This window comes from Dipodomys spectabilis, unplaced genomic scaffold, assembly GCF_019054845.1.
Source record: "Dipodomys spectabilis isolate Male_0828 unplaced genomic scaffold, ASM1905484v1 ptg000672l, whole genome shotgun sequence".
Taxonomy (NCBI): domain Eukaryota; kingdom Metazoa; phylum Chordata; class Mammalia; order Rodentia; family Heteromyidae; genus Dipodomys; species Dipodomys spectabilis.
Window position 1 is genome coordinate 1 of NW_024871349.1, and position 16,776 is coordinate 16,776.

Genomic DNA, 16,776 nt, shown 5'->3' on the forward strand with positions numbered 1-16,776 from the left:
CCCGCCTCCCCCCCCCCCGCCTCCCCCGATGGTCTCCCCCCCATGATCTCCCCCCCTGCCTCCCCCGATGGTCTCCCCCCCTCATGGTCTCCCCCCCTCCCCCGATGGTCTCTCCCCCTCACGGTCTCCCCCCCATGGTCCTCCCCCCCATGGTCTCCCCCCTCTCCCGATGGTCTCCCCCCCCCCCGCCTCCCCCGATGGTCTCCTCCTCCCCCCCTGCCTCCCCCGATGGTCTCCTCCTCCCCCCCCCCTGCCTCCCCCGATGGTCTCCTCCTCCCCCCCCCCCCCGCCTCCCCCGATGGTCTCCTCCTCCCCCCCCCTGCCTCCCCCGATGGTCTCCTCCTCCCCCCCCCCCCACCCCCCCGCCTCCCCGGATGGTCTCCGGCCCCCCCGCCTCCCCCGATGGTCTCCCCCCCCACGGCGCCCCCCCCCCCCCGCCTCCCCCGATGGGTCTCCCCCCCACGGCCCCCCCCCGCCTCCCCCGATGGTCTCCTCCCCACGGCCTTCCCCCCCCCTTTGCCACCCTGGATCGGCCGGCCCCTCTCCTTCCTGAGCGACACCTCCCCCCCGCCGCCCTCCCCCCCTGCCTCCCCCCCCCCCCCGCACTCACGAAGCGGAGGCCCTGGTAGCGCCGCAGCGGCAGCCCGTCCACCAGGTAGCTGGGCTTGTAGGGACAGTCGGGCAGCACGTGGCGCAGCCGGGACTTGGGGACCAGGGGCACTGGGGGCGGAAGGGGCGGGGCTGGAGGGCGGAAGGGGCGGGGGGGCGGGGCGCAGGGGTCACCCGGGGAACCTGGGCTGGGTGCAGGGGTCACCCGGGGGAACCTGGTTGGGGGGGCGGGGCGCAGGGGGTCACCCTGGGGAACCTGGGCGCGGGGGGGGGCGCAGGGGTCACCTGGGGAACCTGGGCTGAGGGGGGGCGCAGGGGTCACCCTGGGGAACCTGGGTTGGGGGGGCGGGGCGCAGGGGTCACCCGGGGAACCTGGGCCTGAGGGGGGGCGCAGGGGTCACCCTGGGGAACCTGGTTGGGGGGGGCGGGGCGCAGGGGGGCGGGGCGCAGGGGTCACCCTGGGGAACCTGGGCGCGGAGGGCAGGGCGCAGGGGTCACCCTGGGGAACCTGGGCGCAGGGGGGGGGCGTAGGGGTCACCTGGGGAACCTGGCGCAGGGGGGCGGGGCGCAGGGGTCACCCCGGGAACCTGGGTGCGGGGGGTGGGGTGGCGGGGGTCATCTTGGGCAGGGGTGGGCAGGGGCGACCCCCGCCCCCCACCGACCTCGGTGCAGCGCGTTCCCGCGGGTCGGGCCGCAGCATGTCGGCCGGGGGTGGCTCGTCCCCGCGCGGCGCGGGGCCCGCGTGGCTGGCGGCCGTCTGCGGGATGTGGCCCACCTCGTCATCTTCAGCACGCTCTCGTCTGCAGGGGGTGGGGGGGTGAGGCGCGGGGTCAGGAGGGCGGGCAGGCGGGGACAGGGGTCAGGAGGGCGGGCAGGCGGGGGCAGGGGTCAGGAGGGCGGGCAGGTGGGGGCAGGGGGCAGGTGGGGGCAGGGGGCAGGCGGCGGGGGCAGGGGTCAGGAGGGCGGGCAGGTGGGGGCAGGGGGCAGGTGGGGGCAGGGGGCAGGCGGGGACAGGGGTCAGGAGGGCGGGCAGGCGGGGGCAGGGGTCAGGAGGGCGGGCAGGTGGGGCAGGGGGCCGGTGGGGGCAGGGGGCAGGTGGGGGCAGGGGGCAGGCGGGGCCAGGCGGGGGCAGGGGTCAGGAGGGCAGGCAGGTGGAGGCAGGGGGCAGGCGGGGGCAGGGGGCAGGGGGCAGGGGGCAGGCGGGGGCAGGGGGCAGGCGGGGGCAGGCGGGGGCAGGGGGCAGGCGGGGGCAGGGGGCAGGCGGGGGCAGGCGGGGCAGGGGGCAGGCGGGGCAGGGGCAGGCGGGGGCAGGGGGCAGGCGGGGGCAGGGGCAGGCGGGGGCAGGGGGCAGGCGGGGGGCAGGGGGGCAGGCAGGGGGCAGGCAGGGGGCAGGGGGGCAGGAGGCATGCCGCACTCACTGGTGAAGAGGGACAGTGCTGCGGAGTCGATGATGGTGAACTGGGCCCCGGTGTCGTGACGTCTCCACTGCAGGTGGAGAGAGGGTGGAGAGAGGGTGGAGAGAGGGTGGGGCGGGGTTGCAGGGTTGTGGGGCTGTGGGGTTGCGGGGGTCGTGGGGCTGTGGGGTTGCGGGGTGGTGGGGTGGTGGGGTGGTGGGGTGGTGGGGCCTTGGGCTCGTGGGGTCGCGGGTCGCGGGGCCTTGGGGTCGTGGGGCTGTGGGGTTGCGAGGTGGTGGGGCTGCGGGGCTGTGGGGTTGCGGGGCGGTGGGGCTGTGGGGCCTTGGGGTCGCGGGGTTGCGGGGTCGCGGGATCGCGGGGCCTTGGGGTTGCGGGGTTGCAGGGTCGCGGGCCAGACCCGCACCGGGGCTGCGGGCGTGGACGCACCGCGATCTCCACGTGGTCGGTGCCCTCGTCGTTCTGCTTGTGCAGCAGCTCGAAGTAGTACCGGAGCGAGGCCGACAGGCTGGCGGAGAGGAGGGCAGCTGGGAACGGGCACCGAGGCGAGGGCCGCGACCGGACCGGGCAGCGCAGGGGTGGCCGCGGCCGGAGACCGGCAAACCAGCGCATCCCCCACCCGCCGCCCGCCGCCCGCCGCCCGCCGCCCGCCGCCCGCCGCCCGCCGGCGCTCTGAGACCAGCGCATCCCCCGCCCGCCGCCCGCCGCCCGCCGCCCGCCGCCCGCCGCCCGCCGCCCGCCGGCGCTCTGAGACCAGCGCATCCCCCGCCCGCCGCCCGGCGGCGCTCTGAGACCAGCGCATCCCCCGCCCGCCGCCCGGCGGCGCTCTGAGACCAGCACATGTCCCCCCTGCCGCCAGGTGGCGCTCTGAGACCAGCACATGTCCCCCCTGCCGCCAGGTGGCGCTCTGAGACCAGCACATGTCCCCCCTGCCGCCAGGTGGCGCTCTGAGACCAGCACATGTCCCCCTGCCGCCAGGTGGCGCTCTGAGACCAGCACATGTCCCCCCTGCCGCCAGGTGGCGCTCTGAGACCAGCACATGTCCCCCCTGCCGCCAGGTGGCGCTTTGAGATCAACACATCTCCCCCGCCCACAACCAGCTCTGAGACTGGTGTTTCCTCTACTGGCCACCAGAAGGCGTTGAGACCAGTGCATTTTGCTACCCGTCACCAGCTATGAGGTTGGTGCGTTTCCTCTATCTGCCACCAGGTAGCGCTGAGATACCGGCATCTCCTCTGCCACTAGCATTTCCTCTACTTACCACCAGATGGCGCTGACACCAGCGCATCTCCCCTGCCCGCCGCCAGATGGCGCTGACACCAGCGCATCTCCCCTGCCCGCCGCCAGATGGCGCTGACACCAGCGCATCTCCCCTACCTGCCGCCAGATGGCGCTGACACCAGCGCATCTCCCCTGCCCGCCGCCAGATGGCGCTGACACCAGCGCATCTCCCCTGCCCGCCGCCAGATGGCGCTGACACCAGCGCATCGCCCCTGCCCACTACCAGCTATAGGTTGGTGTTTCCTCTGCCGGCCACCAGATGGTGCTCTGAGATCACATCTTCCCTGCCCACCACCAGCTATGCGGTGGGAGCGTTTCCTCTCCCTGCCCCTAGGTGGCGCTCTGAGACCAGCGCATTTCACCACCAGCTAGGGGGTCGGTGCGTTTCCTCTGCCGGCCATCAGCCGGCGCCTGAAACCAGCGCGTCTTGCTACCCGCACCAGCTCTGAGGTCGGCGCGCTTCCTCCACCCGCCACCAGGCGGCGCGGGGGGCGCGGGCCCTCGCCAAGCCCGGCTTCCCCTCCAGGCTCCCGCCCCGCTCTCGCCCCGCTCCCACTCGCAAGCGGGGTCGGGCTCTTCCCCGCTCATTTCCAAGATCAACAAACAAAGGGGGGGAGTCTCGGGGGCTCGGTCCGCACCCCGCACCCCATGCCCCGCACCCCGCACCCCGCACCCCGCACTCACCTCACTGGCTTGGAAATCTGACTCTGAAACTTCCCGAACTCGCCAGGGGCCGTCCACTCCTTTCCAGTCTAGAGATGGGGAGGGGGGCGGGGAGACGGAGGGGGGAGGGGGGCGGGGAGACGGAGGGGGGGAGGGGGGAGGGGGGAGGGGAGACGGGGGAGGGGGGAGGGGAGACGGGGGAGGGGAGAGGGAGTGAGCGAGCGCAGTGGGGGGGCGGAGCCAGGCGCGGCGGGAGGGCAGCGGGAGGGCAGCGGGGTGAGGGCCATGTGCGGCCCCCAGGCCGCGGGTCTTCAGCAGGGAACACGGGACCGTTCGTGCAGCCTTTTGGGGGTGGGGGTCTCGCTGACTCAGTTTACCGTTTTGCAGCTCGGGGCCGGGGTGCTGGAGGGGTGGAGTGGGGGGATCCTGGGCTTCTGCTGGAGGCCATAGCCCCCCAGCCCCCCACCCCACCCCTGCTCAGCCATCGGGGCCAGCCTCGAACCCCGAACAGCGGGTACCCGCCCACGCCGCCCGCCTCCCCGCCCGCCCCCGCCGGCCCCGCCCACCTCGCCCCCGCCGGCCCCGCCCACCTCGCCCCCGCCGGCCCCGCCCACCTCGCCCCCGCCGGCCCCGTCCACCTCGCCCACGCCGCCCCCGCCCACCTCGCCCACGCCAGCCCCCCCCTCGCCCACGCCGGCCCGCCCACCTCGCCCACGCCGGCCCGCCCACCTCGCCCACGCCGGCCCCGCCCACCTCGCCCACGCCGGCCCCGTCCACCTCGCCCACGCCGCCCCCCGCCCACCTCGCCCACGCCAGCCCCCCCTCGCCCACGCCGGCCCCGCCCACCTCGCCCACGCCGGCCCCCCCACCTCGCCCACGCCGGCCCCCGCCCACCTCGCCCACGCCGGCCCCCGCCCACCTCGCCCCCGCCGGCCCCGCCCCCCTCGCCCACGCCGGCCCCGCCCACCTCGCCCCCCGCCGGCCCCCGCCCACCTCGCCCACGCCGGCCCCCCACCTCGCCCACGCCGGCCCCGCCCACCTCGCCCACGCCGGCCCCACCCACCTCGCCCACGCCGGCCCCGCCCACCTCGCCCACGCCGGCCCCGCCCACCTCGCCCACGCTGGCCAGCAGCTGGAGGCCCGACACCTGCTCGTTGCGGCTCAGCCAGAACTCGGCGTTGTCGTCCGCGGCAATGGCAAACTGGACGAGGCCTGGCGGAGGGGGCGGGGTGAGGGCCGCGGCGGGGGAGGTGGGGGGCCCTCCGCTCCCCCCCACCCCGTCTCGGCGGCGGGCGTCACCGTCGGTGAAGGGGTGCAGGTAGCCGAACACGCGGAGGCCGTAGTTGGTCCAGCCGGGGGCGACGGCCAGCTTGCTCAGGGTGGTGCGGACCTGCGCGGGGAGGGGGGGGCGTCACCGCAGCGGGGGGAGGGGGAGCGGGGGGAGGGGGCGGCACCGCGGGGGGAGGGGGAGCGGGGGGGAGGGGGAGGGGGAGGGGCGTCACCGCGGGGGGGAGGGGGAGTGGAGGGAGGGGCGGCACCGCGGGGGGGAGGGGGAGGAGGGAGGGGAGGGGGAGGGGCATCACCGCGGGGGGGAGGGGGAGGGGGAGGGGCGGCACCGCGGGGGACGGGGAGCGGGGGGAGGGGACGTCACCGCGGGGGGAGGGGGGAGGGGGAGGCGGAGGGGGCGGCACCGCGGGGGAGGGGCGCGGGGGGAGGGGGCGTCACCGCGGGGGGAGGGGCGCGGGGGGAGGGGGCGTCACCGCGGGGGGAGGGGAGGGGGGCCGGGCTCTGTGCGCCAGGGCCCCTCACCCGTGGGTCAGGTGACTGTGCGTGGGAGGGGGGAGGAGGGGAGGGGGGACAGGCGGGGGCGGGGGGCCGCGGCTCACGTGCGGGTACAGCGGGAAGTGCAGGTTCCTCCGCAGCTGCTGGACGGAGCCCCCGCACCAGTCCTCGAACACGTGCAGGTTGGCGCGGCCGCGGAACTGCGGGAGGGGGGGAGGGGCGTGGACGGGCGTGGGGGGGGTGGGGGAGGCGGGCGTGGATGGGCTGATGGGGGGCGGGCCGCCCGGCACAGGGGTCCCGCCCCGCCCCGCCCGCGCTCCCGTGGTGCGGCCTGGCGGAGGGGCTAGGTTGGGGCGTGGCCTTAGAGGACACAGGTCACTGGGGGCGTGGCCTGCGATACCATTAGTGAGGCCGTGGGGGTGTGGCCTCAGAGGACACCTTGGTTAGGCGTTAGGACGGTGGGGGCGTGGCTGTGGAAGACGCTGGAAGTTAGGTCACTGGGAACATGAACACGCTGCTCCCTGACTCCTCGCTCCTTATCCCCACGAGGCGGGCGGTCCTTTGCCGCCCCTGCGGGGGACCCCACGCCGGGCCCCGCGGGGACCGAAGGTGCGACGCCCGGGGCCGGGGCATGAGGCTGGGGTGTGCGGTGTGCGGGTGCACGCCCAGGACTCGCATCCCCCCCTGCGTGCGCACCCATGCACACGCGCCCATGCACACGTGCACATGCACACGCACCCGTACGCACGCACGCACACGCACGGAGGCTGGCATGCTCTCACCGGCGGAGGCAGCGCCATGACAGGGCGTGGGGGCGCCAGGGCCTGAGAGCCGCAGCCGAGCTGGGGTCCAGCTGAGGACCTGCTGCCCCTCCCCTGGCCCGCACTTCAGCAGGGAGAGCCCCGAGCTGGCCGTGGGGTCAGCCGGGCCTGGCTGGCGGGGACCGGAGCGGGAACAGGGGCCGTAGGTGGACATTGGGCTACTCCCGGGGACAGTCCTCGCGTCCAGCCACGAGACTCGGCTGTCCCTCCGAGTGGCTGTCTGTCTTCCCAGGGGGCTGCAGAGGCCTTTGGTGGGGAGGGCGGGGGGGGGGGGTCTGGCTGCCCTCTCCCTCGTCCAGCAGCGGCCCGGGCCCGGGGCAGGGCGGGTTTCTCAGAAGCCCAGCAGGCCGAAGCCCAGGCGGGTCTTTGCAAGGTCCACTCGTGGAGGGGTCATGGGGAAAATGCCTGTGGCTGCTGTCTCATAAAGGGGAGGGGACACTGAGGATCCGTGGATGAACTGGCTCCCCGGGCCTGGAGGTGGGGAGGGCAGGCAGGGGGAGGATGGGGAGGGTGAGCAGCGCTGCAGGGCCTTCCCACTGGAGAAAACCTCCGCTGGACCTGCTGCCCCTGCCAGGCAGATTCTCCCTCTCTGGAGTCATCTGCACCTGCAGCCTACCCGGGGGGTCCTGGGCCCATCCAGGGGGTCCTGAGCCCAGGTCCCAGCAGACAGAACAATCAGTACCCCACCCTGGCTGACCAGCCTTCCCTGGCTCTTATCCCATGGCTCCTAGTAGTACATAGGCCCCACCTACAAAATCTCCACCCACAAGGCCCTGCCCACAAGGCCACACCTACACCCAAATCCCCGCCCACAACATCCCTGCCCACACCCAGGGCCCCGACCACCAAGCCCCTGCCCCACCCAAGCACTTCTCAACCACTTTTAATATCTGAGCCAGTGGCTCTCACCGGCTGAGAGCTGATAATCACTGGGGCAGAATACTCAGGGACGGGGCTCAGGCCCTGGGTTCAAGCCCCACGACCTACAAAAACATTTTTAACAAATGAAACCAGAACTGAGCACGGGTGGCTCAGGCCTGTCATCCTAGCCACTCGAGATCTAAGGATCACGGTTCAAAGCCAGCCTAGGCAGAAAAGTCCGGAAGTGGAAGTGTGGCTCAAAGTGGCAGAGCACTAGCCTTGAGCAAAAGAGCTCAGGGACAGCGCCCAGGCGCTGCATTCAAACCCTACCACTGGGGGAAAAAAATCCGAAGAAAGACTACCACCAGAGTTCATACACAGGAACTAAAACAGCAACTATTTCTTGTAGATGTTAATCCTACTGGAATCAGAACATATTCTCTCTCTCACACCCACACACAGAGGAAAAATCAGCCAGTCATGGTTGCATATGCCTATAAGTTCTTAGGAGGCTGGGGTAGGAGGGTCACATGTTTAAGGCCAAGCTGGGATACCCTGTCTTGAAAGAAAAGAAAAATGATCCAAGCTGTCATTAAAACAGGTCTGATCGAATTATCTGTGAGTCAGCTTCTCTTCACAGCGGTGTCTGGGGTGGAGTGGGTGTGTGACGGGTCCCCTCTGGGCGTTAGAGGAGGCCATACTACCGGCCTGGAAGCTAATCACGCAGGGGTGTGTGTGGCGGTACCCGCACTACCGGCTTGGGAGCTAATCGCGCAGGGGTGTGTGTGGCGGTGCCTCCTTTGCTCTACAGAACTCCTCGAAGCTTCCCTGTGCCAGCGAGCGGCACCCAGCAGCAATGTATTATTACACAGTTAAGGGTTTTTTTTGTTTTTTGTTTTTAAAAAAAACTTACTTAACAATGAAGTCCTTTCTTCCTGCAAATTCTTATGGGATTTAATGGTCCCAGAAAGGTAGTTTGAGGAGCTCGTTATCTTTAAGACGAGGGATTGGCATGGCTGTGAAAGTCAGGCTGCTGTGCTGAGCATTGCATTTCCCACCCATAAAAAAATAATAAACTATGGTTACAGTTTGGACTTGAAATGTTCTGCAACCCAGACACGGTGGTACACACCTGTAATCCAAGCACTCAGGAGGCTGGTGTTGGAGGATTTGGACTTTGGGCCAGCTTGACGTATGTGATAAGACCCTATCTTAACAAAGAAAGAGAAGGGAGGGAGGAGAAAAGAAAAGAAAGAGAGGAAGGAGGAAAGATAGGAAGGAGGGAGAGAGGGAGAAGGGAAGGAGGGAGGGAAAGACGGAGTAAGGAGAGAGGAGGAAGAGAAGAAGAGGAGGAAAAGGAGGAGCAGGAGAAGCAGGAAGAAGAAAGAGTCCTTTCTTCCCTAAAGGCCAATAAGCTTGGTCCACAGCCATACTGACAAGGGGTGAAACCTTTAGGGGGTGGGCCTAGTGGAGGAAGTGAGTCAGTGGGGGCGTGGCTGCACAGGGTCACTGGGTCACCAGGCCTAGGGTCTTCTTTCTGCCATGAGAACAGCCTCCTCCATGTGTTCCTACCACGAGGTGCAGGGCTGCAACAGGCCCAAATGGTAGGGCCAGGCTTGGTTACGTATGTGTTGCAGCTATGAAAAGCTAACCTCGGTGACCACTTCATGATGGTGACAGGAAAGTGCACAGAGCCTGGCACACAGTAGGCCTTCAGCCTCCTGGAAACCTGTGTGTGTGTGTGTGTGTGTGTGTGTGTGTGTGTGCGTGTGCGTGCACACGTGTGTGCATGTGTAAAATTCTGTGTTTTTGTATCATAATAGCCACTAAAATTTTCCAGCCTCTCTAACATTATCTTAAAAAAAAATTCTTTCTGAGGTGCTGGGATTTGAACTTGAGTCTTGCACATAGCTGGACAGGTGTTCTAACCCTTGAGCCACATCCCCAGGCCCACAACAAGGCCTTTTTGAGCCCTCTTCAGCCCGGGACGCGTGGCGACTTCCTTACCTCTGACAGCCAGGGCACGGGTTTGTTCCATTTCAAGTAGCTACTGCCGCTGCTGCCCGCCCCGTCGGGTTCTTGGTCCTAGGGTGAGGACAAAGACAGCTGGGTGGGAACCTGGGGGTGAGGAATTAGGGGTGGGGCATGATTTGGGAGGAGGGGCCTTGAAAACGCCAGCAGAGAAGCAGAGGGGACCAGCTTGGTGTCCAGGGGGCTCATCCAGGCGGGGACCCCGCCACCTGCTCAGCTCTGCTCCCTTCTCGGAATCGGCTCAAGCGTCTGTCCCACTTGGAAAAAACGCTTTTTGTTGTAGTTAAGTCGGGTCCTTCGGAGGAAAGGGGCTGAGCGCCCCTTCTGCCTCAGTATCCCCCTGGGTTCCACCCAGATGGGCGATGGCTGACTTGGTTCAACAAGGGACACCCCAAACGCTCCCTGCCCGCAGCTCCGCAGGCCCCCAGCCTCGGGCAGCCAGCCATGCCCATCACAGGCTTGGCTTGGGGCGGTGGGCAGATCCTGCCCCGTACCTTGACCACAGTCAGCTTCTGTGGACCGTACACCTGGAGATTGGAACCCACCGCCGGCATGTTCCTGTTGGCCAGTGCTTTGGCCAGCTCTCGCCAGCTGCTGTATCCTGTGGAAGGGATGGGAGAAGAGAATTCAGCGCCTTCCCCAAACTAGGTGGCCTGGGACACGGCCTTCCCTCCCATGGGGCAGAGCGCCCGCTGCTCCTCTCCTCAAACAAGCTATGGCACGGGGGGCGGGAGGGGGTTGGGGGGGGGCTTGTACATGTCTGGGAAGGGGAACAAAGGAAGCGGGGAGGAGGGGAGAGCCAGAGCCCAGGGGTCAGCCTGCTGTGCACGGGGTGGTACAAGCGGCCTTGGACTATGTGGACCAATGCCCCGGGCCACACACCAGGACCACAGGCCTGCAAGGCTCCGCCAGCCTGGGGAGCACTAGCTCCCCACCTCCCACCCCAGCTCCCTTAAGGGGAGACTGGAGGAGACAGGGGGAGACCCACGGTCTCACTGCCCCCCACTACTTTCTCCCCTACAGCTCAAGATGGCGGGCCGGGGTGGGGCTCACGCCTCCCGCGTGCGTGAAGGTTGACACTGCACAAAAGGAGTCAGACGGCAGAGAGTACGGCCAGGGGACAGACGTTGGTTGGCTGTCAACAGAAGTGTCACAAGATCCCCCCGTGAGCACCCCGGGGGACACGGGCGGCCACCCAGACCCACGACAGAGCGCAGCCGGGATCCGAGGCACACGTAGTAATGCCAGCCATTCGGGAGGCAGAGGCACAAGGATCACAAGTCAAGGCCAGCCTGGTGACACGTCAAGATCCAGCCTCAAACACAAAGAACGTCAGAGGTGGCCGTCAGTTCCACGTGAGTGTGAGTGTACAGGGGTGGGGGGGGAGAGGGAGAGAGAGAGAGGAGTGGAGGAGAGAGGAGGGGGAGAGAGGGAGAGAGAGGAGGGGAAGAGAGAGGAGGGGGAGAGAAGAGAGGAGGGGGAGGGGGGAGAGAGAGGAGGGGAAGAGAGAGAGGAAGAGAGGGGGAGAGAGAGAGGAGGAGGAGAGAGAGGGAGAGAGAGGAGGAGGGAGCGAGGAGAAGAGGGAGAGAGAGAGAGGGAGAGGGAGGAGGGGAAGAGAGAGAGAGGAGGGGGGAGAGAGAGGGGGAGAGGGAGAGGGAGAGGGAGAGAGAGAGAGCGCCATGTTCTGGAATGCAGGAGTGGGGCAGGGGTTGGGGAAGAGGTGTTTTCTTTTTTGTCAGTCATGGGGTTTGAACTCAGGGCCTGGGCGCTGTCCCTCAGCTCTTCAGCTCAAGGCTGGCGCTCTACCATGTGAGCCACCTCGCCACTTCCAGTTTTCTGGTGGTTCATTGGAATCTCACAGCCTTTGCTGCCCGGGCGGGCTTTGAACCATGATCCTCAGATCTCAGCCTCCTGAGTAGCTGGGATGACAGGCGGGAGCCGCAGGTGCTTTTTAACTCGGCCGCTGGTGATGGGAACTGCCCTCGGATGTGCGGGCTGCATCTCCCAGGCACCGTCATTGCAGCTGCTTGCCAGGCTTGCAAGGCTCAGCCTAGTGGCTCCTTCCTGCCATCCTGGCTACTCAGGAGGTGATCAGGACAGGTGGGTGGGTCCAGCCAGGGTGAAAAGTTTGAGAGTTCCCCATCTCAACCACGGGCAGTGTTGTGCGCAGCCCTGTGTGTGACGTGGAGATAGAGGGATCCTGGTTCTAGGCTAGCTGGGGCAAAAAAAAAAAAAAAAGTTTGTGAGATCTCATCTCAGCCTATAGTTTCCAGCTACAGTATTTATTCACGCATGCATCAATCAATCAATACGTAAATAACACCCCCTCCCTGAGACACATAACTAAAGCAGAAGGGGTTAGAAGCAAGGCCCAAGTGGCAGAGTGCCTGCCTAGCAAGCCAAGACCCTGAGTAGAATTCTCACCCCAGTAACTACCAAAAGAAAAAATACAGGAAAAGCACCTCATGGGATTGATCCAGTCTGATGCCTCTATTTTACAGATGGGGAACAAAGTCCCAGAACACGACTTGCTGTGCAACGTCAGAGCTAGATCCTTCCCACTCCCCCCAGATTAGACCACACGGCGTGGCTCGCAGCCAGCTTCCTGGGACCCCATTCTCCGCTGCCCCTGTAGGGTGAAGAATACATCACTCAAGGGAAAGCCGTTCATTCCCAGCCTCTGTCGGGGGTCAGGGAGGGGCACCTGTCCTCTGGGGTTCAGGCATGAAGGAAGAAGGGCCAGCAGTCCCCCCTCACCCCCCTTGATTTGCACCTTGGCTTTGCTCTTAGGATCAAACACCGTTATGTTGGGAAGCAAAGAGAAACGCTACCTGCCCACCACAGGGCTGGCAAGTGTCACAAGGCACGCTTTCTGAGAGGTGACCCGCGCATGGTCAATGAGCCATGGCCACAGGAAGGGTCAGGCTCTCTCTGGGGCCTCACTTGTCCCCTAACTCCAGGCCGGGGCCCTGCCCTGGGCGGGCCTAGCTCAGTTTTTGTTTTAACAAGAATGCTGCTAAGTCGGTTCAGCCAGCGTTCCCTGACATGTCTCCTCATGGTCGCTGTCTCTCCGCTGTCCGTCCGTCTGTCCCTCTGCTGGCTGGTTGTGAATCCTTAGCTGTCCTGGCTGTGTTCAGAACTAAGCTTCAGCTCTGTAAAGCCACCTGGTGTGACTGCCTTTAACCTGTGTGCAAGGCTGAGTGCTGTGACCAGGACAGAAGAGGAGGAGGAGGAGGAGGAGGAGGAGGAGGAGGAGGAGGAGGAGGGGGAGGGGGAGGAGGAGGAGGGGGAGGGGGAGGAGGAAGGGGAGGGGGAGGAGGAAGGGGAGGGGGAGGAGGAAGGGGAGGGGGAGGGGGAGGGTCAGCCATGAGGCCAGCCTGGAAGTTTCCAGGGCCTCTGGGAACAGGTCCCATCTGCAGCTTGGCCTTCAGCAGCCCAATGGGCAAGTACACCCTTCTTGCAGACTTCAAGGGGGAGGAGAAAGATGCACAAGGGCTGGGCCTCAGCCATTCTGGAGACTGAGATTTGAGGATCCCAGTTCAAAGACAGCCTGGGCTGACAAGAAGCCATGAGACTCTTATCTCCAGTGAAGCACGGGAAAGCTAGAAGTAGAGGTGTGGCTCAAGTGGTAGAGCGCCAGCTTTGAGTGGGAAAAGCTCAGGGATGGCACAAGGCCCCGAGTTTAGGTCCCAGTACCGGCACACACATACATATGTGTGTACATGCGCACACACACGTGCAAAGAGCCAGCAGCTCTCCCTTACTGAGCAGAGAACCAGGGGGTGCATACCAATAGTGAACATCTCCTCTTTGATTGACACATGCTTGGAAGTCCCTGCAAAGTACTGACTAATGCTGTGTGTCTGGGTCTCCCCACCCAGTCTTGGCCTCTGTGTGAATCCTGTCAGCGGATCCTCAGACAGTCATCATCCGAGAGCTAAAGAACGAGCAGGCTTAACCACTGACCCTGGTGGCTTGCCCTGGGGGAATCGGCCAGCCCCTCCCTCCTATGGCCACCATGGCACCAGAAGCCAGGCCCCACCCCTCTGCGACAGGTGTCACATTTGTGCCAGGAGACTGACACCCCGATCTCAGGTGACACATTTGGCCCCTGGCAAAAAGTTGGGCTATCAAATTCACCATCAGTTGGAGCGCTGCCAGCTTCCCTGCAGGCTGGGAGCCGGGCAGAGCATTCAAAGGCTGGGGCGGGAGTGAGGGGGGTGGGGAAGGGGGGGAGAGGGGAGATTATCATCCGGGCTTTGCAGGAAAATGTGGTATCTCTGTACCCCTGGGTACCCAACCGCCTTCTGTCCAGTGCCGTCTCTCAATTGAGAGGGGAGAAAAGCAGAACAGAAAGGGGCGGCATCAGCCTCAAAGGCACAGTGAGATGAACGCAGCTCACTGACTCCGGCTCATAATGCGTGAGCACTTAAGACACAGCCTGAGGACTCTGTTTCAGCAAGAAGCTGGACGTGGAGCTGTGGCTCAAGTGATAGAGCACCAGCCTCAAGCCAAAAAAAGCCAACAGTGTCCAGAGACTGAATTCATGCCCCAGGACACTCTCTCTGTCTCTGTCTCTCTCTCCAAGGAAGAGACCTGAGATTCCCACTGGAGGGCAGCAGCTGCTGAGAAGCAAAGGGGTGGGCCAGCCTTCTCCAAGCTGCAGGTGGAGGGTCACCGGTCCACCAAGGCTCTGATGGCAGAGGGGGGCTGGGGTGCAGAAGGTCTGAGGCCCCGACTCCACTAGACACAACCAAGCAGAAGATAAGAGGTGACCACCATGTGCAGGTGGTGAACCATGGAATTAGGCTAGGGGTTAGGATAAAGAACATGGGATACATGTGTGTGTACACATGTGCGTAGACAATATATGCACACAGGAGGGCTAGAATACACATATGTGCATATGTGTATATACACATATAGGTATATACAAATAGTGTTCTTTTTCTTTTGTGCCAGTCCTGAGGCTTGAACTCAGGGCCTGGGCGCTGTCCCTCAGCTTTTGTGCTCCAGCTAGCTCTCTACCACTTGAGCCACAGTGCCGCTTGAGGAATTGAACCCAGGGCTTCATGCATGCTAGCCAAGCACCCTACCACTAAGCCAAGTTCCTCGCCCTGTACACATACTTATAAGGAAGCATTACTCGGTCATGGAGAAATGTCGTCTGCAAGAAAATGGATAGAACCCCAAACCGTCGTATTTGGTGAAATGAGCCTGGGAAAAGTATATGTTCTCTCACATGAGGAATGTGGACCTTAAAAAGATAAATAAAAAGAAGGAGGGTGAGAAAAAGTAAGAGAGGGCTATTCTAAAGCAAATGAAATACCTGTTCGCCTGAAGGCCGTGCTGGAACACCTTGGTGCGATTAATACACTACAAAAGAATGGCAGGGAAGCGAGGGAAAGGGGGAGGGGGAGCAGTGGAGGGGGAGTGAAGATGGATGGGGTCAATGTAGTTTGTCCAGGTGTTTGGAAACAAAGCAATGAGACCTACTGGAACTGCCTGGAGGAGGAGGGAGGGAAAGGGGGAAGGGAAGACGGGAGAAGGAAAGAGGGGAGAAGGGAGAGGGGAGGGGGGAGGAATGGAGGGGTGATCAGGACCCCTGCAAGAGTGCATGGGCATGTCACAATGAAGCCCTCCTCTGCACAGCTAATACAAGCTCACTTTTTTTTTTTAAAGGAAAGAAATTGATATGGTGGAGGACGTAAAGATGGAATATGATATTTGACTTGGATTGTGTAAAATGGATAATGAATGATTTTAAGATATAAATGTAAGTGTGCTGTGGATAAGACTTCCCTGGTAACCCGTTACTTTAGCTAGTTACTTTAGCTAGTTAGTTTAGCTAGTAACTAATTGTAACTCTGCAACTCTGTAACCCTGTCACTCTGTAACTCTGCTTCTGCTGTTTTCTGAGCAATGCCAGCCCTAACCCAGCAGAACCATCACCACCCTTTGTTCTATTCCCCTGCTTCCTGCCAGCAAAACCTTGGTGGGAAATTTAAACTTCAGGTGCGCATTGCTTGCAACAATCATTGGCTAAAACCAGCACACAGCCTCCCTCTTTCCCCACCTTAGCCCCAAATACTTAAAAGCTGATGTGGGCTGGCCCTCAGGGCCATTTCCCTGGATCCCAACTCCAGGTGTGGTCCTGGTGCATAAGCATTTTTTGCTCAATAAAATCTTTTACATTTTCACTGTGGACTTGAGTGGTCTCACTGCCTCTCCCCACTACATTCCGGAGGCCCCAGCGAGATTTGATGGCATGATGACCCTCCGGGTAAGAGGATTCTGGTGGCCACAAGCTCTGATTGAGGCCGGGCTGCCCGTTTACATGTTTGGAGGCACTCTGCTTTTTTGTTCCTGGATTCCACTGACTATGGGCTCCACCAAGGCTGAGGAGCTCGTTTGCATGTTTGGAAGCACCTGCCTTTTTGCCATTGGAGTCGAGGAGTGAAAAGTTTGCAAACCTCCGGAAGTGAGTGAGTTTATTTAGTGCACAAGTTTGGGAGACTCGTGAGAAAACTGGACGCAGTGTTAATCTCAGAGTCAGAGGTCTCTGGGGGACACCCCAGGCCCTCATTTGCCCTGTCCGGTGTAACCAAGTAGGGGTTTGAGTTTGAATCTGGTTCCAACCTAAGCCTGGCTTATTTCACATCAGATCTGGTTTCTTGTCTGTGTGGCCACGTGTTTGTCCATTCCTTGTCTTTGTGTGTGCTTGTGTGGCCCCTTCCATTTAGCAACAGAAGGACCTGGGTCAGGCATCTGGGTTCCTGGAGACCATTCCACTGGCGGTGGCCTCAGTGGCTGGCTGCTGGGGAGATGGAAATCTCCACAGGGGAGGCACCCCCCTGAGACTTTTCAGGGCCCCGTGGTCTTTCCGCCACTCCATCAGCCGGTTTATGGGTGCCAGACATGCCATGAGAAAAAAAAAAAACACACCTTTTTGGGGTTAAGTCTCTGTTTCTCTGTCCTGTCTCCTTATATGTTTTTCTGAGGTATGAAGGCTCTGGGTGAGCATGGCAGGCTCACTCCACAGACTCTGGATTCAGCTTGCTGAGTGGGAGCTGCACAGGTCCACTAGGCCCCAACTCAGCCTTCAGTTATTGCCTTATCTTGTTCTGTTTTAGGGTTGATACCAGTTTAAATGTGGATTCTTGGTTGTTGTTGTTGTGTGTGTGTGTTTGTTATTTATTTGGACATCTCTGGGGGAGTAGAGGTTCCAGCTATGTTCCCCCTCCCCATGCAGCAGGCAGTCAAGAGATGGGGCATGGAATGTTGTAGGACTGGTTTAGTCCCCCCCCCCCCCATAA

At 63.5% G+C, this 16,776-nt stretch overlaps 1 protein-coding gene across 1 annotated transcript in view; it reads right to left on the reverse strand.

Annotated features, from left to right (window-relative positions):
• Positions 1 to 610: 610 nt before the first annotated feature.
• LOC122101697 (beta-1,4-N-acetylgalactosaminyltransferase 3-like) overlaps positions 611 to 16,776 on the reverse strand; it is a gene marked incomplete at its 3' end in the record, with an annotated part of 47,055 nt that continues 30,889 nt past the window's right edge. Inside the window, exons 2-11 of the mRNA XM_042672174.1 lie at positions 9,955 to 10,061; positions 9,437 to 9,514; positions 5,852 to 5,947; positions 5,265 to 5,355; positions 5,077 to 5,177; positions 3,987 to 4,054; positions 2,451 to 2,529; positions 2,028 to 2,094; positions 1,272 to 1,409; positions 611 to 720 (exon numbers count right to left, since the gene is read on the reverse strand). Coding sequence (XP_042528108.1) covers positions 611 to 720; positions 1,272 to 1,409; positions 2,028 to 2,094; positions 2,451 to 2,529; positions 3,987 to 4,054; positions 5,077 to 5,177; positions 5,265 to 5,355; positions 5,852 to 5,947; positions 9,437 to 9,514; positions 9,955 to 10,014 — 888 coding nt within the window. The remainder of the gene's footprint in view (positions 721 to 1,271; positions 1,410 to 2,027; positions 2,095 to 2,450; positions 2,530 to 3,986; positions 4,055 to 5,076; positions 5,178 to 5,264; positions 5,356 to 5,851; positions 5,948 to 9,436; positions 9,515 to 9,954; positions 10,062 to 16,776) is intronic.